Source organism: Carassius gibelio, chromosome B2 (assembly GCF_023724105.1).
Source record: "Carassius gibelio isolate Cgi1373 ecotype wild population from Czech Republic chromosome B2, carGib1.2-hapl.c, whole genome shotgun sequence".
Lineage (NCBI taxonomy): Eukaryota > Metazoa > Chordata > Actinopteri > Cypriniformes > Cyprinidae > Carassius > Carassius gibelio.
This window is the reverse complement of record NC_068397.1, coordinates 19,405,573-19,430,819: the sequence shown is the minus strand read 5'-3', so window position 1 is coordinate 19,430,819 and position 25,247 is coordinate 19,405,573. Positions and strand designations below refer to the sequence as shown.

The 25,247-nt window shown below is 35.5% G+C and overlaps 2 protein-coding genes across 4 annotated transcripts in view; one reads left to right on the top strand and one right to left on the bottom strand.

Annotated features, from left to right (window-relative positions):
• The window catches only part of mrc1b (mannose receptor, C type 1b), a 12,950-nt gene extending 6,086 nt beyond the window's left edge, over positions 1 to 6,864 (top strand). For both annotated transcript variants that reach the window (XM_052548376.1, XM_052548377.1), the window contains exons 18-31: positions 121 to 182; positions 268 to 368; positions 517 to 659; positions 890 to 992; positions 1,224 to 1,363; positions 1,469 to 1,510; positions 1,607 to 1,706; positions 1,810 to 2,039; positions 2,393 to 2,558; positions 3,279 to 3,434; positions 3,521 to 3,634; positions 3,788 to 3,976; positions 4,563 to 4,595; positions 4,828 to 6,864. In XM_052548376.1, the coding sequence (XP_052404336.1) occupies positions 121 to 182; positions 268 to 368; positions 517 to 659; positions 890 to 992; positions 1,224 to 1,363; positions 1,469 to 1,510; positions 1,607 to 1,706; positions 1,810 to 2,039; positions 2,393 to 2,558; positions 3,279 to 3,434; positions 3,521 to 3,634; positions 3,788 to 3,976; positions 4,563 to 4,595; positions 4,828 to 5,042 (1,794 nt within the window). In that variant the 3' untranslated portion in view covers positions 5,043 to 6,864. The remainder of the gene's footprint in view (positions 1 to 120; positions 183 to 267; positions 369 to 516; positions 660 to 889; positions 993 to 1,223; positions 1,364 to 1,468; positions 1,511 to 1,606; positions 1,707 to 1,809; positions 2,040 to 2,392; positions 2,559 to 3,278; positions 3,435 to 3,520; positions 3,635 to 3,787; positions 3,977 to 4,562; positions 4,596 to 4,827) is intronic.
• Positions 5,500 to 25,247, bottom strand: cacnb2b (calcium channel, voltage-dependent, beta 2b). 2 transcript variants are annotated; one of them, XM_052548378.1, is made up of 13 exons: positions 24,912 to 25,247; positions 18,866 to 18,943; positions 16,762 to 16,884; positions 16,100 to 16,239; positions 15,889 to 15,950; positions 15,650 to 15,672; positions 15,461 to 15,541; positions 15,076 to 15,134; positions 14,871 to 14,980; positions 13,105 to 13,256; positions 11,825 to 11,920; positions 10,686 to 10,859; positions 5,500 to 8,897 (listed from the first exon to the last, which is right to left on the bottom strand). In XM_052548378.1, the coding sequence occupies exons 1-13, from the start codon at positions 24,927 to 24,929 to the stop codon at positions 8,220 to 8,222; spliced, it is 1,794 nt and encodes a 597-aa protein (XP_052404338.1). In that variant the 5' UTR covers positions 24,930 to 25,247; the 3' UTR covers positions 5,500 to 8,219. The 2 variants fall into 2 exon arrangements, with proteins under 2 accessions (XP_052404338.1, XP_052404339.1); XM_052548379.1 differs by lacking the exons at positions 18,866 to 18,943; positions 24,912 to 25,247 and adding an exon at positions 16,355 to 16,390 and having other exon boundaries at positions 16,762 to 16,846.

Sequence of the window (25,247 nt, the reverse complement as noted above, 5' to 3'; positions counted from 1 at the left end):
CACATTTTCTAGCAGCATATATATGTGGTGCATGCATTGATTCTTTGTATTATCATTTTTTCTGTATCATTTACTGACTGGCTTTAGTGTTTAGTGACTGGCTTTTTTTCTGTGTTGCAGACTAAACTTTCGCACAATGATTTTATCATTGGTTTGACAGTTGATTTGGACAATACTTACCAGTAGGTTTAAGGAATGCAAGCAACACTCTATGTTCCCTTTGCAAAAGAACAAATAAGAAAATATGTATATTTTTTTTCTGTAAAGGTGGATGGATGGGTCCCCTGTAGTGTTTGAAGCTTGGGAAAGAAATCAGCCTGCTTTTAAAAACAGCGAGGAAAGATGTGTGAAGATGACCACATCTCAAGGTACAGCATATCTCCTTATCTATAATTAGTGGAATGTGTTATTGACCACTCATAAATTTGGTGCAGAAAATGTTTATGATGTATGATCAGATCACTGTTGATACATTTGATAAATTACATTAAACAAAAAGTATGTTGTCTGTTACAGGACTCTGGGAAACTATTAACTGTGGTGATGAATATAATTTTTTTTGTAAGCGAAGTCAGTCACCTCCAGTAAACACCACGGTGGCCCCTTCACAAGAGCCAAAAGGAGGCTGTGCTCCTGAGTGGAAAAACTTCAAAGGAAAAGTAATTATAAACATATTTTAAAATGTTAAATTAATAATAATAATAATCATCATTTTGTCAGTATATTTAAATGGTTCTCCACCAGATTGTTCTGTAGTGCAATGAAATGAAAATGTTGCATATCAAAATCAGATCTTACACAGAATACTGTGTCATGAAACTGTGTCATGATCTGTAATTCATTTTTAGAAGAAAATAAATAATGGTCATTTAAATATAAAACACTATAGTGCTACTACATGAAAGAAGACATGAAAACTTGGACTGAAGCGAGAGGATACTGCAGAGAGCTTGGTGGAGATCTGGCATCAATTATGAGTAGACAACAACAAGGTAAAAGCTTTGTTAATTAATGAATTAGACAAGAGATCTCAGTGCTACTCAAAATTATATATTTTTTTAAAAATGTGCTTGGAAAATGTGGCATTATCATCTTTTGCATAGATTGACTAAAATGGGACATTTTTCTAAAATTAAGAACTGCTGTGTCTTAATTTGAAAAGTTTATTTATTTAGTTTACTGACTTGATCAGTGTCACACACTGCGTTTTGATTTTTCTGCAGCCTTTTTAAGCACATTGAGTAGAGATGAGACCACAGACTTCTGGATTGGATTCAGCAATTTGGCCAACGGGAGGTTCAAGTGGACAGATGGGAGTAAAGTTACATTCACTGACTGGGCAGAAGGAGAACCTAGAACCAATGTATGTAAACCTGCTTAATAAAATCCACGCTTAACCTGAATATGTTTTCATATAACTATGGATTGTTTTTATAGTTATTTAATAAAAAAAATTCCCCACTCACAGTGGCATTCATATTGGGCACATTATCGTCATTTTGAAAAAAAGGTACCGTACTGAGAAAAATACTAAAATTATAACTGAATAGTGTTCTTTTTTGTGCTAAAAGCAGTGGCTTCAATAGAGTGTTTGTTTTTCGAACAGGAATGTGTTTTTATGGGCAGTGCATCAAGCTCTGTCTATGGCAAGTGGGTGGCACATGACTGTAATTCGACTCACGGTTTTATCTGCAGTCGTGATGTTGGTGAGTTTAACTGAACAATGTGGACTTGCAGAGAGATTGTAGATATCTTGCAGGCTTACAGTTCTTCATATTTTGCTTCCATTGTGTCATTTTTTACGTTCAGATCCTGATATTGCCCCAGTGCCCACTGAAGTTCCTAAAACCTTTGTCAATCTCGGCAATTCATCTTTCAAAGTGATTCAAGAGAATCTAACGTGGAGTGAGGCAAACAGTCGCTGCGAGGCAGAGGGGGCTCATTTGGCCAGCATTCGGAGTTTGAAAACACAGGCTTACCTTGAGATGCAGGTCTATAGGTCCGAACAGCCCTTGTGGATTGGTCTCAGTCGTGTACAGGTAATGCCCCAGAGTGAGAAATCGAAAATCATGGCATTGCATTTAATAGGAATATTCAACCAAAATGGGAATGTCGTCCTTATGAGTTTCTTTGTTCTGTGGAACACAAAAGCAGATGTTTGGCAGAATATACATACAGCTCATTGCCATACAATGAACGTGGATGATCTATCACATTTAATGACAAAATAACATTTTACTTTGAGCATTATGTGGAAAAAATAAATGTAACAGCGTGTGTTTTTTTTCTAAATTAGTCTTTTAAAAATGTACTTTGTGTATCCCACTCTGCTGTGTGTGGTATGTTGATGATGACTCATAATCTACTAATTGTATATATTTGGATCCAACAGAAAAATGGATATTTTCAATGGGCAAATAACTGGCACATGAATATTGAGAAATGGGCACCTTCTGAACCACGGCCCAACCACCCTTGTGCATACATGGACATGGATGGAGACTGGAAAACATCTATATGCAATCAAACCTACTTCAGTGTCTGTGAGAAAACAACAGGTGAGATACACGTGTGTGTGTGTGCGCGCGCGCGCGTGTTTGTGTGTGTGTGTCAAAATACAGCAAACAATTATGGATACATTATTATCAAACTATTTAGACTTCTAGAATGCATTAGAAAGCTTATTGCCTATTAAATCCTATACACAGAGGTTTCTGTATAAGTGACCCGCCACTTGTCATGAATAAAAAAAGTCAAACCGTATTTATAGGTGTCTTTAAATGAGAAGCCAAAATTCCCTTGATCTTTTGACACATAAGAGGTCATTGTACTATTAAAACATCTTGTACGTTTCAGAACTTTCTCATTAGTCTAAAAACAGCTTATGTTGAAGCCAGTCTGCCAAAATGACAGGTTGTGGAATGTGCCCCTTTATTATGTAATAGTGTGGCTAAACACGGCCGCTGCAGAACAAGATCAGTGCCTGCTTCTACATCGCTGTCTGTTTAGCCCTGTCTACCAATTGGCACATATAAAGATATAAAGAATATTCCATTTCTTATTTATAATGACACATTTTGCCATGTATGGCATGTCAATGTAATATGAAGAAAGAGTCAGTAAAAATGCAGTCTGTCTTTTACATGCAAACACACACAAGCATTGTGATACAAACAGGTAAAAGCCTCAATACTGACACGCATCCAATCATATTCCACACTAAATGGATAATACTTTCTGAATCAGCTTGGTAAACACTATTTCCATGTTCTCCACAGACATTCCCCCAACCGTTCCAGCACAGCACCCTGGGCACTGCCCAAATGAAGATGGTGACAGTCCAGTGGGGTGGATACCTTTCAAAGACAGCTGCTATGCTTTTGTGACGGGCATGAATTCATGGAACAGAGCATCTAGAATGTGTATGGCATGGGGTAAGGATATTTACAAAGCTGTTTAATCAATCACATGACAGGTGCAAAGAACAAAAGAGTAAGAAAGTTTGCACTTTGGTTTTCAGGAGCAACTCTTGTCAGCATTAGGGATGAAGTGGAACAGAGGTTTATAGAGAAAAACTTAATGCTCCTTAAAAATCCCAACCACTTTTGGATTGGGCTTTTTCTATCCCAGAAAGGTAATACGCCAAATATACATTTGCATACAAAAATCTCTTCTGTTTTCTACACTTTTCAAGATGGCCCAGAGTTTTCACATTAATAGTGAATGAACTCATGAACCTAAAAGAGTTGGTTATAAAGTATGAACTCACCCTGGGTTATCTACACAGGTAACTGGTTATGGTTAGACAATACTGTGGTAGATTACACTAACTGGGAAGATACAAACTATTATGAAGATGACTATCGCAGGTATCCTTGGGATACCGAGTGCGCATCAATCTCTACCACATCTGATAAATGGAAAAAGCAGAATTGTGACTACACAATGTTACCATTTATCTGCAAAACTCCCAAAGGTACGTATTGTGACATTTACAATTTTCAAAATTAGTTACATTTTGTAACATAGCAGAACATTAGTTGTCAGAGAAACAGAGGATTGTTTATTTTATATTTGAAATAATATTTTGAGTAATATGTCCAACAGCTTGATTGCATCTTTGCTCTAGCTGTGTTTATCAACTGTATGCTGATTCAAACCTTCCTTGTGAACTATGCAGTAAATTATTTGTGACGCATAGGTGACCACTGTTCCAGTATTTTGCTGTTTAAATATTCCTGAAAAGACATCAAATACCCTATGATATATTTTTTTTAATATGAGTATGCTGTGGAAGATTTACTTTATTTTTAATTTTTACTTTAGACATTTCTATTTCATGAAGAAAAAAAAATGGTCAAATAATGGCAGGGAGACATATTGTCAGAATTTACACTATATTCAAAAATATATTTTAGGGTAGACAAAAAATAAATAATAATAATTTAACATTACATGATCAATCTATGTGTCTATAACATTTTATAGACAGATGTTATATGTGACATTCCTTGTTTAAATACCTGATTTTTTTCTTCTGTTTTTTTTTTTTCTTCCTGCAGTTATAAGTCCTACCATTAAGGCCATACAAGAAGGTAATATTATGACTTATTTGTAATGAATTTATGTAATTAACTTTTTTTTTTTTTTCAAGAAATATAAAAAAATCGTATTTTATATCAAGAAAAAGCAACCTCTCTACTTTAAAATAGACTGATTCTTAAATGTGCATATGTAATATAATAAATCTGCAGTTTGATGGAATGTGTATATCACAGTTTCACAATAGATGTACTAGACATTTATTTATCTCTCATTTCTTCACAGGTCCTGAGCCTCACAAGGTCAATAAGGGTTTGGCTGTGTTCTTGACTCTTGCAGTGATTGGCATATTGGGAGCTCTAGCTTTCATGTACTACAGAAACTCAAAAAAACGAACATTGCCTACATTTGAAAATCCCACGTATAATGACACAGGTGCTGCTTATTCATATAGTAAAGATGACAAATCATTGATTCACAACATTGAGATCGCTGAATAGAATTGTGTTTTATAATGTCCAATTACTTGTTTATGAGAATGGTCAGTCTGTTATTATCTTAAAAAAAAAAAAAAAAAAACAGGTTTATTTTGCGATAATGGCTCTACATTTTCCTGCTTACCAAATATTGATTAGGGTAGAAAACATTTTATGTTAGAAGAAACATAGCTACTGTATGTAGGCTAGAAGCCAGTTGTTGATTATAAGTTCTGTGTTCATTATGCCAAATATATTTTATTGCAGAATGGTGCAAATGTGCAGTAATAATGCAATATTCTAAAGAATCATCCAGAATCACTGGTTTAATATGGCATTGCCATTGTTCTGTATAGCTTTTTTTTCATACTGTCTTTGAGTTTTAAATAGTTTGTGAATATATTGAATAAGAACTGTCTCTAAATGAATATTTACACTGATTTATCTGTTTTTGATCAAACCAAAAATTACACACCAACTGTAGAATGCAAATTAGTTTAGTTAGCATGGAAGTGCAGTGCCAAAAACAGGACAAAATTATGTATAAAGGTCAGCTGACATGGCAACATTTGCAATTTAACTTTTCCATTTTTAGTTTCAGAAAATGTTATCCCCTCTTTGAATTTAGTGGCTATTTCAACCGTAAGGAAATTAATGTATTTCCTGATACGCATTCAAATATAGAAGTTTGTTATATAAACTTCTTTGTTTTCAGAACTGTACTGATTTTATATTTATACTAAATCTGTGATAAAAAAAAAAAAAAAAATCCTTCGTAATATTGGCAACGTTACAATAAGGTCCTGTTAGTTAATGCATAAAAAGATCAAATAAAAGCAATAAAACGTTCACATTATTAAAATCAAAAGCTGAAATTAACATGAACAATAAATAAATAAATGCTTTAAAAGTATTTTTCATTGTTAATGTTAACAAATTGAAACTTGCTGTAAATTGTTACTATAGTGAGGTGAATGCACAATAAGAGCCACATGCACGACAACAATGCACGAAAACATCAAATGGTAAATCGTACGTGTGCATTATTTGTTTAGGAGAACATTTCACAATATTCAGTCAGACCAACTGAATACAGAAGTACATCTAAATTACAGTGCAGCAGTATCAGTTTTATCAATCCAGTATCTACAAAGGCATTTATGAGGTATATACAAATGCATAGAAACAATTTTCAAGCTATTGTGTTGTCACAAACTAATGCATAGAGTACTCAGGAAACATAAAGGTATCAAGTGTAAATAAACGTCATGGTTCCAGATACACTGAAAATATGAAGAGATCAGAGATCATTGCCATCTTCCTCTTTTCATTTCTAACAAAACCAGAAAAAAACTTTTACCATGCAGTTGTAGTAAAATAGGTATTTTCTGAATCATTGTACTTATTCCTTAAAGGACATTTGAGTGTGCCTTTTTACTTTATGAAGTTGAAAATAATGATTAAGAAAATTGTATATTTTCCATTATATATCCATTTGATATATACTGTATATATTTAAACAAACATTTTGAAAATCATGAATACATGCAGCTGGTTGGCTAAAATGATCTCATTGTATATATTATAAATATGGAACAGAATGAAACTGTTTAATAAACATTAAAAGTGTTCATTTGAAATAATTTTGCATGAGCAAATAACAAACTAAGGTCTTTATATTGACACAAATAATGCATTGTATGAAATTTGTGAATAAAATCCGGATTTATTTCTGTGACATACACCTAGAAAACCAGGCCAAACTAAACACTGAACTATGTATACATTAAAGCCGACGTGAAATTGAAAAATGAAAATAAATATTCTGCTTTGAATCTCACTGAAATTCTGTGTCCCTCTGAGATGTGTCAGATTATGGAAAATAGGTTGCAAACAGTAATTTATGCCGACTGTAAAACTGCTCTTAGTAGTGTCACTAAATGAAATAATAAAACATATTTTATTTTTCAGACAGGCGTCTTGAGCACTCCCCCATCTGCCATTGGTCAGACAAATAGATAATACTGATGACAGCCGTTGCTGTCAGGCTGGTTGAGATGGTTAAATCTTTGTGTGTGTGTGTGTGTGTTGTTCCACAGAGCCACAATGTTTATACTTTTCAGTTAAATTAACCTACAAATGTGTTGTTGTTTCTGTGTTTTAAACTAGCATAACAGAAAATATTTTAACATCCAAAATATCCATTTTATTTTATTTAGCATTTTTATGTAAATGTGCAAGACTTCTGATTCATTAGGAAAGATAACTGATAATAAAAAAAGTATAATAAAATTATTTAAAACACATTTAGTTGAAATACAAATCAGCACATTTATGATTTTGATCAATTAAAAGGATATAATAACAAACACTAATTTTCAACTTCAAGCAGCATACAGATTGTTTTTGTACAGCTAAAATAACCGGAAGCGATTGACCCAGAAGCCTTGCACATTACAATTATAAAGGGCAGTCCTTGTACTGTATGTAAAAATAAGGTGAAAAATAAAAATAAAAAAATAACTAGACTAGACAGTCATTGTTTGAAATGTTGGTAAAAAAACTGAATTTCCCATCCTTGAGCTGAAAAGCCCAAGTGAGAATTGTTTCATGCAGCCAATAGCAGCACAATGTGAATGCATAATTAACCCATTTAATCCCATTTTTTTCTCAGACATGAAAATATCAAAATTACTGTGTGACTATTCCCTTATTATACTGTTAATATTTTCATATTTACCAGTAGTGTGGCAGCACGTTCTACAAAAACCAACTGAAAAAAAATTAATAAAAAAAAGAATGTCAACAGATCCAGTTATCTTTCTCAGGGGTGACAAATAAACATGAGGTAAGAGCTTGAAAGTATAAGACGTGTCCAGTTTGCATATGTACATATCAGGAAACAGAACCGGTAACAAGCAAAGATGTAAGCACAAAAAAAAAAAAAAAAAATGTAAGAACATACTCAGGACTGGAAGGACCAATGTGCTGAAATCTTTTATAAAAAAATCTAAAAATTCTAAATCTAAAGCCAGAGGAACACAGAATTACAGTATATGAATGAAAACTGAAAATCAAGGAAATTAGATGTGGACCAGAGGAGGCAATAACACAGCGGAATGGATAAAGAAAGAGAAACCATGTTGTCCTGAGTACACGGTAGCCAGCATTTCACATAGCAGCATTAAAACAACGTCCATCTCAGCGATGAATGTACATGTCTTCAGTCCACTCCTCGGTCTCGACACACCTGTCCCTGTCTCTGTCCCTGTCCCGCTCCCGTCCCTGGTAGTGATAGTGATTGTGGTGCGATTGTTTGTGTGAGCGCAGCTGGCTCGACTGTCTCTGTTGCCTGTTGTGCTCGTTGTGCTCCAGCTCATAGTCCTGCTGCCTGTGGTGGGAATAATCCGGCTGAACGTCTGTGGTCCCGCGGCGGTGATGGTGATGTCGGTTGTGATGGTGGTGGTTATGGTCCCTTTGAGTTGTAGTCCTATTGTGGTAGACCTCGGTTTGGTCCGGGTCGCCCTCGCCCGGGAGCGTGCGCCTGCTCCGGGACTCCGCGTACGAAGCGTCTTTAGCGGGAAGCAGCTCCATGTCGGCGGGCTGCTGGTGGCGCATCTGCTGCTGGTGGTTGTTGTGGGGCTCTGTCGGTCGGCTGGTGCTGGAGCGGTGGTGGTGGTGATGGTGGTGGTGATGATGGCTGTGTCTCTTTGGCTCACTACGAAGGAGCCTCTCCTCCTCCTCGGCCTCCTCCTGCACTTCCTCTTCTTCCTCCTCTTCCTCCTCTCTCATCTCCTGAGCCTGGGGCTGATGCTCCTGCTGGTGCTCTTGAGATCCTTTTCTCTTGGTGGCGGCCGTCTTCTTGCTTTTCTGTTCATCCTGTATATGAGATACATGACATGAAATTAGAGTTGTGTGGCTTCTAGACCATGTCTGTTAGCGTTGGAGTCATTTGGAAAAGAAACAGACCAAAATATAGTGCAGCATTTGGGCTCCAGATGTAAAAATCCCATCTCTATGGGGGGAGACACATCTTCACCAATCAGAGAAGGAAGCCACCAAAGACGCTAAACTACAAATGTGGCGCTACAGCACTAAAATAAAGTTTACAACACCTACATAAGATAGGCTATTGCTAATACTATAGATACCGAGAAGTAGTTCAAGCTAGTTGGTACTGACACTATAGGCATTTTACCTCAGAGACCACCGTCTCACTCAGCGAAGGTCCTTAAAGCTCAAGTCTTCTTTAAATGTCCAAGGAGAAGTTCAGTAAAAGGTGGAGAGGAAATTGAAAATGTCACAGAATGACACACCTCTAAGCAAAATGTCAGACTTTATGGACCCTGCGGATGTTTCCAAGCAGTTGTAATTTAGAACGTTCACAAAAGAATCACAAAAGTATGTTAAGAAATGTTAAAATTGTTTCATGTTAAAAAGGGGTTTAAACTCAAGTTATATGAAATGAGAAAAGAATACTGACAGTACCAAGTATAGTACTTGGTTACACTGATAACATATACTTGAGATGAAATATGATACAGTACGTGAAATGTAAGGAAAAAGGGACTGGTCTGTAATTTTCAATCACACTGTGATTGTCAAATCATGTGAAATATATTGTGAAACTACTATATAATTGTGTTTATTTAGGATACATAAAATGATAGCAATTACATTTGACTTAAAATGAAACCACACAAAATAAGTAATCTTTACAAAAACAACGACAAAAAATGACATTTCCACCACAGAAGACTATTAAACACAATGCATAATGTGAAATGTGGTTGAAATGACACTGGGTATTAACTTTTTATGATTTCTGAACAGATGCACTGTATATTACCTTTCAAAAGTCTGAGGTCAGTAATTCTTTTATAAAAGAGAAATTATTACTTTTATTACATTTATCTAGTTACATTAAAGAAATTACAAAAGATTTCTAATTCAAATAACTGCCATTCTTTTTTTTTCTTTTTTTTTGAGGGGAAAGCACTTTACTATATTGACCGTTTAACACTTAAGCCGTTGCATATTAGCATTCCTATTATTAATATATTGGCTGTTTATTAGCACTTATAAAGCACAAATTCTGCAAATCCTACCCAATAGCTAAACTTAACTGCATTACTAACTATTAATAAGCAGCAAATTAGGTGTCTATTGAGGCAAAAGTCATAGTTAATGGTTTGTAAATAATGAGAATTGGACATTAAAGTGTGACCAAAAGAATTAAGCTGTTTCATGAGCAGCAAATCAGCATATTAGAATGATTTCTGAAGAATCATGTAACACTGCAGACTGAAGTGATGGTTGCTAAATATCAGCTTCATCATCACAGGAATACATTACATTTTAAACTATATTTAAATAGAAAATGGTTTAAATAGTAATACTATTCAACATTACTGTCTAAACTGTATTTTGTCAAAATGCAAATAATTGCAATTTTTTTGGAGAGTTTACGAGACTGACCCCAAACATTTGAACCATAGTGTGCATATTTACTATCTTTGAATAAATTTATCAAGTGAGTGTCAGAAAACACACGTCTGAAGAGCATTTTTTGTTTTGTTTTAGTTCGCTCCTAAAAATCCACAGGCTCTGTCTGCAAATGTTCAGTCTCAGTACATCATCTCCCGTGTTTCTCAGTGTGTCCAGTACCTTAGCAGGTGTGGGACTGGTGGGGAGTGTGTTTTCTGCCAGCTTCTCCAGCATGGGGTTGGGAGGCTCCATTTCAGGAGGGTGTGTGGCCCTCCAGTAGGCCTCCAGATAATCAGCAATGTGTTCACAGGCATCTGACAGCTGGTTCTCATCCAAGATGACATCGAACAGCTCCTGTGAGAGAGACCAATAGTGACGTCACAATAAAGGGTAAGTATAGGTGACAGCCAAATGAAGCACATAACACGGAATAATGCTGGGAGGCTTATCTGTCAACCACTGCCTTAGGTGCCTTGCAACATGATGCAGCATAAAAATAACAGTCTCTTGATAATCAGATCAAGATCAAGTTTGTGATTAAGCCCTCCGGATAGACTTGAATTAGAAATAAGAGCAGTGTTAAAAGGATGCCATCAAAGAGGATCAAAATGTGGGTGTTCATATTGATTTTCTAAAGAAACACTCTAAGTTCATCAGAGGCAATATATCAAGCGCATAACAAGGTGACATTTTTTATCATGATTAATTGACCACTACACCTTAAAACTTTATTAACCAATACACAAGAAAATAGAACATATTAAAAAAACTTCCAATTAATTTTTATAGGACATTGTGCAAAGTTGGGGGAATAGTTCACCCAAAAATTTGAATTTGCTGACAGTTTTGTTTAGAACAGCTTGGAACTGATTTAGCTTGTAAACGTTACAGATTTGTGCATATTTCTCTCCTGACTCAGATGAGACAACTGGATCAGATTTCAGCTGGAAGCAACGGTTTGATGATAAAATTGTCTTGTTGGATTTGTTTATTACCAACACGCAGCATTTCGTTTCTCAAGACATTTATTTACGGATTACTTGGGGATTATTGTGTTGTTTTTATTAGCTGTTTGGGATCTCATTTGACGGCACCCATTCACTGAAGGGGATCCAGTGGTGAAGAAATTATGTAATGCTAAGATTCTCCAAATCTTCTCCAAACTCAAACAAACAATTTTGAATGGCCTGAGTAAATTTTCTGAAAATATGTGGGTGAACTATTCCTTTTCTCTTTCTGAATTATTTTTTAGAAGGGTTCTCCTGCAATCATATGGAAAACATTTTAATGTCTTTAGCATTTACAGAGGGCACACTTACATTGGGACACTGGGCCAGTTTGTCTGCGGCCACCATCTGAACATTCAGATGTTTAGTCTGAGATTTGCCCCTGGTCTTTATCAATCTTGTCAGAACCTGAACAGCAGATGAAAAGAGGAAAGAAAAAAGGGACAGGAATGATGAGTAGGAGGCATACGGGGTGAAGGAACAGTTGATGTTAGGTCACGCTGCAACCGGTCTTTTCTTATTTAAATATAATGACTGCACATTCAAAAAGCTTTTGGACAATGAATGAAACCATGTATTGTGTAACCTAGTGACAGATAGATAGATCTTATTCATATGGCTGATATTTATCATTTTGAATGATATAGTGCATTTTAAAAGACATTTGCAGTTATCAGAAAAGTGACAAGTTTATCAAACAAGTTGATATAGTACCACATCAGATACCGCTGTACTGACAAAATAATCTTTTTTTCTGCCTCCTAGTGGCTGACGTAATTTTTTATACCATCTATTAGCTCACACCATAAAGCCAATGCTAGCAAATAATACTTTTTAATATTTTTGCAAACTAGAGAAATAGCATATAGACCAGCTGGTAGAAAGCTAAAGTAATTTATTTCTGATGACTGAATGGCTATTTAATTGATGTTTGAATATTGAACATTATTTAATAAAGTGTTAAAAATAACCATCCACACTTAATATGTCCTGTTTTGGAATAAACAAATTGCTTTGAGGTTAATATTTGTAGAATGTAGTTAAGATTATAAATGAAAAGCTACGGTACAAATACAACCATTTATACAAATTAAATGAACATTGTGCATTAATAAAAACATAATTAAAAAACAAAAACAAATTATATGTTCTGAACATTATATTCTTCAAAGAATGCAACATGATTTCCACAAAAACATTAAATACCATAACTGTTTTCAATATTGACTATAAGAATAAATGTTTCATAAGCACCAAATCATCATATTAGAATGATATCTAAAGGACCATGTGACACTGAAGAATGGGGTAAAGACTGGTGAATATTCAGTTTGCTATTAAAAGAATATAACATTTTAAAATGACCTTTTGAAATGTTTTCAAGAAGAAAAGATGTTTGACATGTAATAGTATTTTCATAGTATTTCTGTATTTTTAATTAAGTACATGCATCTTGGGCGAGCATAAAAGACTTTTAAAAAAAAACAATAACCACATTTTCAATGGTATTTAATGTATAATCCGTTTGTTTCATCATTAAACAAATGACTATTGAAAGAATTTTTGCGAGTTCTGTAAACACAGTTTCTGACCTTGGGTGATGAAATCTTGACATACACCAGGATCGGGGCCAAGGAGGTCTTGCTGAGTTGGAGAGGATGGTTAATGGTGTCTGCGTCCAGAACCACAAGCTGTAGACTGCGTGCTAACTCAAAAATCCTCTCAACCTCTCCTTGGATTTGGGCTGCAGGGGCAGATTAAGAAATAAATGAGACTAGTCAACCTAAAATCCTTATATGACATCTTCGAAAATATTATTCTATCAAAGTACAAATCTGCTGAAGTGTTGCCAAAAGCACTTCAAATGTAATGGGAAGCTTTTTATCTCCAATTCCTCTATTACACATAAGAAGAACATCAAAAATGTTCAAGAAAAAGAAAGAAGAAGAAAAAATAAGCTTTTTTCACTATTTCATGAAGTATATATATATATATATATATATATATATATATATATATATATATATATATATACATATACACACACACACACACATATATATATATATATATATATATATATATATGGGGCATATACAAGTAAAAGTCCCATCTTCAAAACTAAATGCATTCCATACACAGGTCATGCAATATGTCAATAAAAAAAGATATGATCAAAATATACTGACAGGACAGTTCCTTGCCCACAGGATGTAACAGAACAATGAAGGATTGAAACTTGCACTTTGCCTCAAAGTGAGCAAAACTATAATGATAAAAATGAGACAAGTTCAAAATCATCTTAGATGGTGTTTAACATTCTCTTTCACTACACACTGTAAAAAAAAAAAAGTAAAAATATCTAAGCATTCTTTTGTTTCTTTTACTCCAATGAGAACTAGTTTTTCTTAAATATTCTTATTATCTTACATAAATGATCTTTTTAAAGAATGTTTATATATTTTTTTTCAGAAAACAAGACACAATTACAGAGAAAGTCACACAAGACTCACTCTTACATACACATTATAATACTTTTGCTTGCATTTGTTTGACCAATGAAATTAAACACATATTATGAAGGTCAATGGAGATTTTGTGGTTATGGTGTCTAACACAAGCCAAAGCTTTTAGAAGCAGTGACCTGTACTAAAAGTATTAGGGTTCTTTGACACTTATAGTGTTCTCTAAGAGGTAAAGCAGTTCTGATGACACCAACAGGAATGAGTTGGGGAACATGGACAGGCTACTGCTGTTATACATACCCGCAGCATCTGAGGTAAGAGAGCAATGCAAGGGACAGAGTGGAAAAAACCAATCAGATCCCCTTAACAAAGCTACACACCTCAGATCCACACCCACTAATGTTAAATAATTCAACTTAAATTCACAATTTTAAAGCAGTGGGAGTTTTTCTGTAAGTGGGATCAATTTAGTTTTTTTCTGAACACACTGCATAAATGGTTCTATTAATCAGTATTTTTGTCTTGTTTTCAAACGATTACGAAGAAATCTATCAAACTAGATAAACTGATTTAAGTTTACTATATATTTTTGCAGGTTTCCTTCAAAAGAAAATGCATTAAATAAAATCAAGACAAATGTACTGAATAGGTTTTTATTTTGTTTTGTTTTTTGCAATGCACCATCAAGCTCTATTATCCCAGTGTTAAGCAGTTAATTAAAAATCTGTTAAGTAAAGGGTTCAATGACCAATAAATTCTTTCTAGACTCTTTCTGACTCTGAACTAAATGTTTTATTTATATCTGAAGCCAATACATTTAGAATATATTATGTAATTTTTATGGAATGACATACAGAGAGACAAACATTAAGAAAAGGACAAGTAGTGAATACCTAAACTGGAGCGGGTGTTGGAGCGATCCATTATGGCGTGCTTGCTGGGGTTGTTGAGGATCGATCGCTTGGCAAGTGCAATATCTGCTGTCACCCTGGTGATAGTAATTCTAGCAATGGATTTACATATTAGAAAAGTCACAACACTTTATTGGACTACACACATTTCTTCTTTTGTAATGAGTCGGCGGTCCGTGTACCATACCTTCCTTCAAATCTGTGTTTTAAAAAATCAAAGAGAGCTTTTTGCATCATGTCTGTAACCTGTAAATTCAAATAAAAGGGAGAAAATATGCAACTCAGTAATAGCACTTCATAAACGTGTAGTTTCCGTTATGTACAGGAGAGGGCAGTACATATTTATACAGCAGAAGTGTGGTATAAGAGAACATGGGAATATAATCATCAGGTTCAGTAATGAGATGCATTATAGAAGATTTACATTTTTATTTTAGAATTTATTTTAAATGTTTTAAATGTCTTCTGAGCCACTGACTCCATCAAAGCAGTTATGCTGAAGGTCCTCAGAGAGTTTGGACAGTGGATGACTGAACATTGTACATACAGAGACAACAGTAAATGGCCCTCACCTCATAGCCCTTAAGCGAAGGCCCCATGAGCACCACAGGACGCATGGAAGGCACAACATCATATGCAGCCAGTTGCTCTCCCTTCAGTCAAAGAAAAGATATGTTTAAACAAACACACAGTATATGAATATAAACATAAATGTGTGTGGTTTGGTCATAATCACAGCATTGCTGAATGTATTTTCTTACCGATTTCTTCTTCACTTGCTGAACTAAAGGATCGATTGAGAAACATTAGAAATTGAATTGCACACAGACACATAAAATAACATTATTAATGTTCCACATACATACTTTTCATCCAGATAAGTGGATGATAACAAATTAAGTATAATAAATTGTAAAAGGAAACTTGTCTGCTTATTTGGTTAAATTCAATAATTTGTCTAATAATAAAAACAAAAATAAAAAATGAAGTGTCAGTGCACCTGTTTGTGGCGGAGCAGCTTTCTTTGCATTCAAATCATCTTTGGCAGCAGTAGCCGCTTTACTGTAACAAGAGGGGGGAAAAAGCAGTTTGTATATAATGAATTTTGCCCCAATTTATGCTCATTTAAATGGCTGATTCATCCATGCAATAAGAAAACAAAGATTACAAAATGAAGACTCCACACTGCATTATTTATCAGGTTTGTTTACTTGGCCAGCGCTTTGGCGGCCTTCCTGGCCTGCACCTCTCTTCTGATCAGAATCGTCTCCAGGTTCACCGGGCTGGGGATAAAACCAACCTCTCCCCCTTCCTTCACAGGCCGTCCAATCCACCAGTCATTGTTAAATTTCTGTAAAAAACAACAACACAATATTTTATATTTAAAAATGATCTTCATTGAACATACTGACATTAAAGAGGTAGTTCACCCATAAAATGAAAATTAATTTCATTTAATTACTCACCCTCATGCTGTTTCAAACCCGTAAGACCTTTGTTCACTTTGGGACACAAATTAAGATATTTTTGATCAAATCAGAGAGCCACGTTCCAGACCCAGAAAGGTAGTAAGGACATTATTAAAATAGTCCATGTGACATCAGTGGTTCAACCTTAATTTTATGAAGCTACGAGAATACTTTTTATGTGCAAATAAAACTAAAATAACAACATCTTCACTTCTGTGTCAGTCTTTGACCCAAGTTCACTACAGTATGTGTGCTGCTGCTGATGCAGGAGCCGTCGTTCTGATGTTTGGAACGACATGAGGGTAAGTAACTCATGTCAGAACAAAAATGTTTGGGTGAACTATCCCTTTAATTTGATTTACTTCAGTGTAACGATTGTGCAGGTGATCTGGGAACACACTGACCTCTTTGATATGGAGGAAGTCCTTAGCTTCAAAAGAAACCCCGTGCCCTGGTATGGGGACGTTGTCATCATCTGCAGGAGTGTAGGTGAAGTTTGTGCGCACGGCGAAAGCAACAGGCTTAAACTGAATAATCGCAAAAAAAGGAAAGATTGAAACCTTTAAATTTTGATAGCACAACACACTGAATGTGACACTTTTGCATCAGAATCCTTTATGAGCATATGCACTGCTACAGTATGTGTTTCAGTTCTGTAAACAAAATAGTGTAGTTCTATCATGTAAATTTGTCCATGAGGTTGTGTGTGAGTGAATGGCAGCAGACATATACTTTGAGGAGAGTGCGGGAACAAAGCCACTGCTGATTTGAGCAATGGCACATGCTGCATTGCCCCAGGCAAGTTACTAATAATACATTTCATTAATTTACCTTCAAACCAATTGCAATGCACAAATTAATTCTCAAAGAGCTCAATATCAGCCCAGTAAAGGGTAATGTAGTCTAATGGCAGCTACATGAGGCTTGAGGTCAATGCAGGTTTGTATACATAGGATGAGACTGAATGCACACAAGATCATTTTAATTTAATCTGCAAAGACCTAAAACTTGTCCTTCAGGTTAATATGGAGTGCAGCAGGGTAAGCTACACGTGATCAGTTTTGATTCATCCATACTGTATTTACATATATTTACAGTAACAGGACAAAAGGACAACTCTAGTGTAGCAACTGAGATTCTGTGATACACAGTTGGTTTGCATAGGTCAGTGATTGCCAAGCACAGTTGTGTGTAAAATATTTTGGGAAAAATTTTGATATGTTAAACCTATAAAATCTAGTAAAAAGGTTACAGTCATCAAAATCTGACTGATTAATTTATTGATTGATTGCCTCAAGTTTTTACATCTGGTATAAATGTAAAAAACAAATGTGAAAAGTTTTACTAAGACAAAAAGTTTGGAAACATTAGCTTTCTGTTGATTAAATATATAACTTTTTTTCTTTAAAAATAAGTCTCCATATTTTACAACACTGTAATGTTTTATTTATTTATTTTTTATTAATTATTGTATACTTTGGTATATGATTTAAAAGAAGTCAAAAGTCAAATGTCAGCACCATGTAGGTCTAGCTGAACACTGGAAGGTTTTTTTTTTTTTCAAATCCAATCAGTGGCAAGCTCCCTAACACAAAACAAAAACTGCATTTATAAAAATCCATAACATAGTGTCTATAATGTTTTAACCCAGTGATGTGAAAAGAAGTTATGATATTCATTCTTCTAAATGACCTGCTAATGCAATTGACAACTGGTTACCCAACGAGTTAAAAAGGACACAATAATGCTCAATGCTTTTTATTTTATTTTATTGTCATTACCTAAGCTTTAAAAAAAAGTTTGTAAACAGCAATTCACATGGTAACTTTTTCTATCTTTAAAAAACATTCATGCAAGTTTCTATATTATTTAAAAAATACTGCCTGACCCATGATAAGTAACTGTTCTATTAATTTGTTGTATTATAATTTAGTATTTAATTAAAAGAAAGTCAAATGTCAACACAATGGGAGTCTAGCTGCTTGTAGCCTGGTTTTAAAAGGTGATGCTCTGTGGGAGATGATGGACTGAAGCAGGACGTGATGCTGTCTGCTCAGTACCTTAATTAAAAAGGACCTCAGGGAGCTCACTGACACAGACTGACACAGACAGGGGGGTTTCATTCAGTTTTTAAAGCCGAGCAAAACTGGACCCTGTAAAGAGCCGATGATAAAACACAGAGCATTTGTTGTTGCTCATTCACGTGCTTCTTATCGGTTTTTGGACTTTGTAAAGGAACAGAAGAAAAGGTAATTGTAGCTATATTTTTGTCAGTCACGTGTAAAGCATTGATTTTGTAAAGTTTCAGATTTAACACTGATGTGCTGTTTCAACCAAGGCATTTGGTAATTAGCCGTTTCACACAGCTACTTTATTACTTTGACAGAGGAAAAAGAGCGGTGAAAAATTTATGAACACATCTAAAGCTGTGATATATTTCAGTCCTTGTGGCCAACGTCACTGGTGGCAGGAACAGGCAGCTGAGAGAATAATGGAGTTGCAATCTACCTTGGCCTTCTCCAGCTGGACTTGGGCATTCTTCTCCTTCTCCTCAGTGGCCCCTGAGTCCTGACGGTCCGCCGAACCCTTTTCAAACAAGAGCAAGAACCAGCATTAAAATAACACCCAGATTAATTCTCTTTCACAAGACATTTCTGTCCATTTTGACTCATTCCCTCTTACAGTATAGCAACAAGCACTTGACCATGCACATATCATCAAATATAACAGTGTCAGTGTTGAGATGATTAACCTCAAACTGGCCTGCCTTTCCTTCAAATGAAAAATAATAATGAAATATAAAAACAGATGTAATCCTAAACAGGTACAAAGATACCATCATTATGATAGAATAAAATCATCAGATGAGGCATATGCATTGATGTGTTGTTTCAGTAGAGATCACTCTTCTTTGTAATGACAGTGTCATCGAAGTCGCAAATGTTCCCAATCTTTCTCCTTCAGGGCTCCTTCATCAAATTTTATTAGCAACTCTTTACAAAGGGCAGTGTTCAAAGTCATGCAGAAAATTTCTCAGTAATGTCAGGCAATAAGAACTCAACCATTTCGCTCAGACTGACCTTGTAAACTGATATGAGCATAACACTCCCTATCGTTTTTCCACACTAATCTATGACAAAGTGCTACCACAAAACAAAGACTGCATTTAAAAAAAAAGAAAAAATTCCATAGCACAATGTCCATAATATTTTTAACCCAGTGATGTGAAAAGCAGTTTTTATATTAAATCTTATATATGACCCACTGAAGGATTAGATACCAGATATTACACTGTATCATACACAGTAATTTAATAATCTAAGGATGAGAAATACAAACTTCAGAATGTAAGCTCTTCCACTGCAAAGAACACAATTTTGATAACATCGTAAACATGTTTTTTCTTGTTTTAACCAAAAAAATTATTAGAAAACTGTATATTGTATAAACTGTATATAACTGTATATTTTTTTTTCAACAGTCAGTCTAACTAACCTCACTACAAATGCATTTTAGTCATCAAATCACATTTACGTTACTCTCATTTCTAACATACAGTCAGTTTCTAGTTTAAGATTACAAATGTTCAATGTAAAATGGTTTCACAATGTCATGCAAAAGTCATGATGACTGCACAATTTCTCCCAAAGGCACACCTACACATGCTCACATGCACAGTAACACACTGACAGGAATGGCACCGTGTCAAGCCCCTCGAGAGACACTGGTGGGACGCAGTCTGACCTTAATATAAGGCTGATAAACAGCACTTCACCAGCTAGACCAGCACCAAACCAGCAAGAACCAGTCGGAACTTCATCAGGGAAAGAAGGACCATATTAGTTTGCACGTTAAATCATCACATCAAAGCAAAATTGTAGTCTGTCAAGAATGTCAATGTGAGCTTGAATGTTATTATTAATAAACATTGTCCTCACAAGTATTCAAAAATAAACAGGCTTAACGCAGTACCCAGTGGATAAACTGACTCCAGGGCATGCAGCAAACATAACACAGTTTGTGTTGAAAGAAATGAGGTTAATTAGCAGAGAAGGTGGTGAAGCAAGATTGAGAAAAGGAATGAATAAAATGAGGAATTAGAGGAGACCAGGATAATTGGAGGGTGGGGAGCGGAGGGGGCTTTTCCCATAGGCACAGTCATGTAGAGGTGCTTGATTTTGTTTACTTATGTCTGCCATAGACATCTGTTCACTCAGTGCCTCTACTGCAGGTCAATGTCACGGAGAGAGCAGTACAACATGCTCCTGCCGCGCTCACCAAGATGCTCTTCCAAACACAGAGGTTAGTGAGGATTGGGATCATTTATATTCTCTTTCTTAGATGTATTGAAGAGTGAAGCCTCTCCATAGTACTCAAAGGGAGTAGATCAGGGGTGTCAAACATGTCTGCAAGAGGTGTCCAATCCGGCCCGCAGGATGATTTAAACAATAATATGAAATAATATTGAATTTAAAGCAGAACAAATTGCTCATTTATTTAAACTGATATTATGCCTCAGGAGTTGGGACACCTGACATGCGCCTTTTAAAGTGGCGCCAGGATCTCGAGCAGCATGAGGATATGATGATAGCTGTGTTGTAACTGAAGCTTGTGTGGCATTTTTCTGGTGATTTTAAACACGTCCAAAAGAAGACATTTCACCAGGAAGGCCGGACAGACTATTTGAGGAGATATGGAAAAATGGTTTTGTAATCTCAATGCCAAAAGGTATTTTTAATCACAACTCGTGGCTAATATTAAATGGCACTGTGACGCACTGGACAGCTTCGCATAGAGAAAGTAAATGAGCAAGGAGTGTGCAATATTTATCGTGTAGCCTACTAATATCCTAACTGTTGTTTTAATGATGTGCGAACTGACATTTTGTAACTTTGAAGAAATAAAAACACATCATGAGAGTTTTTCAGTGCCAGATGTAGGCTATCAGATTACAATATAATTCAAGATATGAGGCAAAAATGCCCTGTAAGAAATTTTGTTTTTAATATTTATGTCATGATAGTTAAGTAATTTCTAATTATAACGAGAGTGTTGCTTTCCCAGGGCAAAATGTCAGCGCAAATGTCAGCGCGATGGCAAATTAATTGATTTTATACAATATCTCAACTAAAAAGATTGGACTAGTGTGGAGTATGTTATTTTAGTCAGAATGCTGTCTATCTCTGTTTTGGCATGAAAAAGTGTTTAGCAAAGCCAAAGTAAGACCAATTGTCTCAAAAACTGAAAAATGCTGCCTTTGGAGGATGCATTCCAAGGTAGGAAGGCATCATCAAGGCACGTCGGAATTCAATGTTAGCTTCACTTCCTTCTCCTGAGATGCCTTTATCTGGCCAATTTTTGAAGGCAGCTTACTGTAGATGTATCATTCTCTGCCTTTGATATCCCACAATCCTGTGCGTTCCATTTTGTGACAGTTAAGCCAAAAAATAAAGATGGCGTCTGAAAGTTGCGGTCTGTGGTCAGTTTGTGTCTAAATGTATGTTTTTGATCAACATGATCAAAAACATACATTTCCAAAGCATTTCTAGAGAGAAATTAATATTGCAGTAATGAAATAAAAAATATCACCAATATCACCAAAGCTCTCTAGATTTCACTGTAGGCCTTTAAACCATTACTCTGCCTCAAAGACCTGTCAAAAATCAGTTTCATGAGGTGCCTTCATGCAAAAATGCTACCTGTAAAGTCACTGCCTGATACGACAGCAAGTCAGCTGCCTAAGCTTTCGGACGCAGTCATAAAGACAATCACTAGTTTCGTTTCTAAACGAATCAGCCATTTTGAATGAGTCAGTGGATCACTCATAAAGACTTGCTGCCACCTACTGGCGGCTTTAGTGTCATATTTATTTATCCATGACAGGCTTAAACCAACCAAGGTGCTATCTCTGCACACTGCAAAATATGGTAATCACATCCAAAGCATTAATTTTGATTCTTTTGAGCAGTTCAGAGGTGGACCTGATTCTGTGTTTTGATTCATTGTCCTGCTGCATCACCCAGTGTGGCTTTAGCTCATGCACAGATGGTCAGAAAATCTCTTTAAGAAGTGTCTGGAATGTTGCAAGTTGTCCAGGTCCTACAGTAGCAAAACAAACCTGCACCATTACTCTGCTGCAGTGTGACATTGTTACAGTGGAATCATTACTCGCTTTACACCAGGAAGCCTTGTATCTTCCAAAAAGTTCCATAAGTAGTTTTCCACAGGGCCAATCTGGGTAATTCTAATTATTATAATGAAATTTTGTTCTTTGTATTTTCGAGGGTGTGCATTGTTTAATTTAAAATGTTATTACTATATAAGAGTAATTCAGTTTGATGACATTATGAAAATTACTTTTATCAGTTATCATCAATACAATAGAGAACTGTGCATGTGCGTCTACATTAAAAGCAGTAAGGGATCGAGGTGAGAACAGACGTTGCTATGGAAACCTCAAGAAAAGGAAGTGCTGGCTATGCAGTAAATTTCACATGAGGTGTATGACTTAAAATCTACATTTCCCAAAAACAACATACAGTATTAATCATTAAAATTATAAGATTTTTCATTAAAAACAACCCAATGTATTGTGTACTTTTCAAAAAAAAAAAAATTTAGGACAGTTAAAAGCTTGCGATTAATAGACACAAATACCTCACAATATCACAGTAGTGGATTTTTTAGTCCAGTGCTATAATGGTTTGAGTTCTGGGCTGTACTCCAACATCCACCTACTGCAACCTGTGTGACTCCTGCTACCGCAACACAGAACATGTCATGAGATTTGGGTCAGATCCATTTAGTGAGTCAGCACCTTTCACTTCAGCACTGGGAGCACAGCAGGAGCCGGAAATTTAGTCAAAATGTTTTTGTTTTTTACTTCTCCCTGAAAAATTACATGCTTATATAAAGTTAAATACAAAATTTGAGACTTTAGTTAATTAAGCAGATCCAGGGCTATGTTCAGTTTGGCAACGGAGAATATATATATGGATTTTCTGAGAGGCCGGGATGCTTTCCTGAGCTCTGAGTGGACAAAACAGAACAAATCGTGGATGGTGGAGCAGCACACTTGCTTATTTGAAACTGCCTCCTAATCTAATTAAAGCAAAGATTAAGATTTCCTGACTGATGCTAAATAAGCTCTGGCAGGTCACCCAGGTATTCTAGGCTATGCCACATGTTACTGTTTGTACACTATAATGACTCTATAGATCTTTTTTACAATTTATACTGGTAATTTGTTAATAAATAAGGCTATCAACTTGAAAGAGGTATATAAACATGCAATATAGTCGACTGAAATATTTCTTATTAATTTCATAATTCTGTAATAGTAAGAGTGGCACATCTCCACTTTAAATATCAGATAACATAACACAATAAACACTGATAAGGAGTGTTTATCACAATTATCAGTTTTTATTTTTAGTGTTTTGCCATTAAAATACACTGCATATCATCAACCCAGGTTGACATTGTGACTGTCCACTGTCTAGTGGTGGACAGTGACAATGTCAACCTGTATTTTTATATTAACAAAACATTGTGCCAGTTAAGGCAATGTATAAAAAGGTACTGATCCGGCCCCTTTTTTACCGAAACAAAACACACTCTATGAGACCTATGGGAGAAACACTCATGAACATTACATCTCTTTTTCTCGCTGTTGCCTCCTGGTCATGATTGCTTCTCTGTAAGGAGATTAAGATGGCATGCGTCAATCCAGGATTTGGAGAGAAAGAGACAAATGCAAACTAGTCTTGTCCAATGGATAACATTTTTTTTGTTCTTCCTGGCAGACACAGGTTATTGTTTTCGATTTGTTTTCTAGTAAAAATATCGAGGTCAAAATAAATTACATCTTATAAATTACAAGTTTATTGTTTTCATGTCCCCCTTTGTTTGACTTTTTTTCTTTTTTTTTTTGTCAATTGTGGTATGAAAAATAAATGTAATTGAATGTGAACTTTGAAAATGCATGAATTATTTTAATTTTAAACTATTTTAATTTTATAACATCATTTAAAGAGGTCTACATATTTCTACTGGAAACCATGGAAAATAAAAATACATAAGTAAGACTAGTTTAATGCCCCATTGACAGGTCCAAAATTTTCTGGGTACTTCCCCCAAAAAATATAAACTACAAAAAAAAAAAAAAAAAAAAAAAGCACAAAAAAAACACACCTGTTCTATATTTAGAGATCATTTGAGAAACAGCTGAGTTGTGTAAGCCTGACAATTGGAAAAGGCTTATGCTCATAAAACTGCTCATCACTTCATCACTTTCAGAATCGCAATGATTGTGCAACTTGTCACGTGGAGTTTACACTTCAGGAAAATTTTAATTTAGACATAGTAAACGTCCAGCATAGTCAGAGCACTCTTTACCCCAGTACTGGTGCACACACAGCGTATTGTCTGGTACATAAAAGCAATGATGCATAGCAGCTCAAGCTCACATGGATTACAGCTGAAAGCAACAGATGGGACTCTCTCTCATCACTCCCTCACAAACACAAACACACTAACACACAAGATCTTTTACCTTTTTCTTGGGTGGCATGCCAACTTGCTCGCTTTTCTTTTCGTTTCTCCACGATTAACAGCTTAAGTAGTGGTCAATTTTATGCTCTCATAGCCGAGATTGACCAGCGACTGAGAAATATCCATGTACTATCCCCTTTAATCTGTTCTGTCCCAGGACAGCCAGCCAACTTTGTCAGATGAGCCCTAAGCAGATTTTACGGCATGTTTTGCCCGTGGTGAAAATCATAAAGTCGTGAGCCTCGGGTTTCTCTGATGGTTATCGCAAACAGTGACGACCGAAAGTCTCTCCATGAGTGGATACACAAGCAGTGTGAGCAGTTCTTGCTGTCCGTGG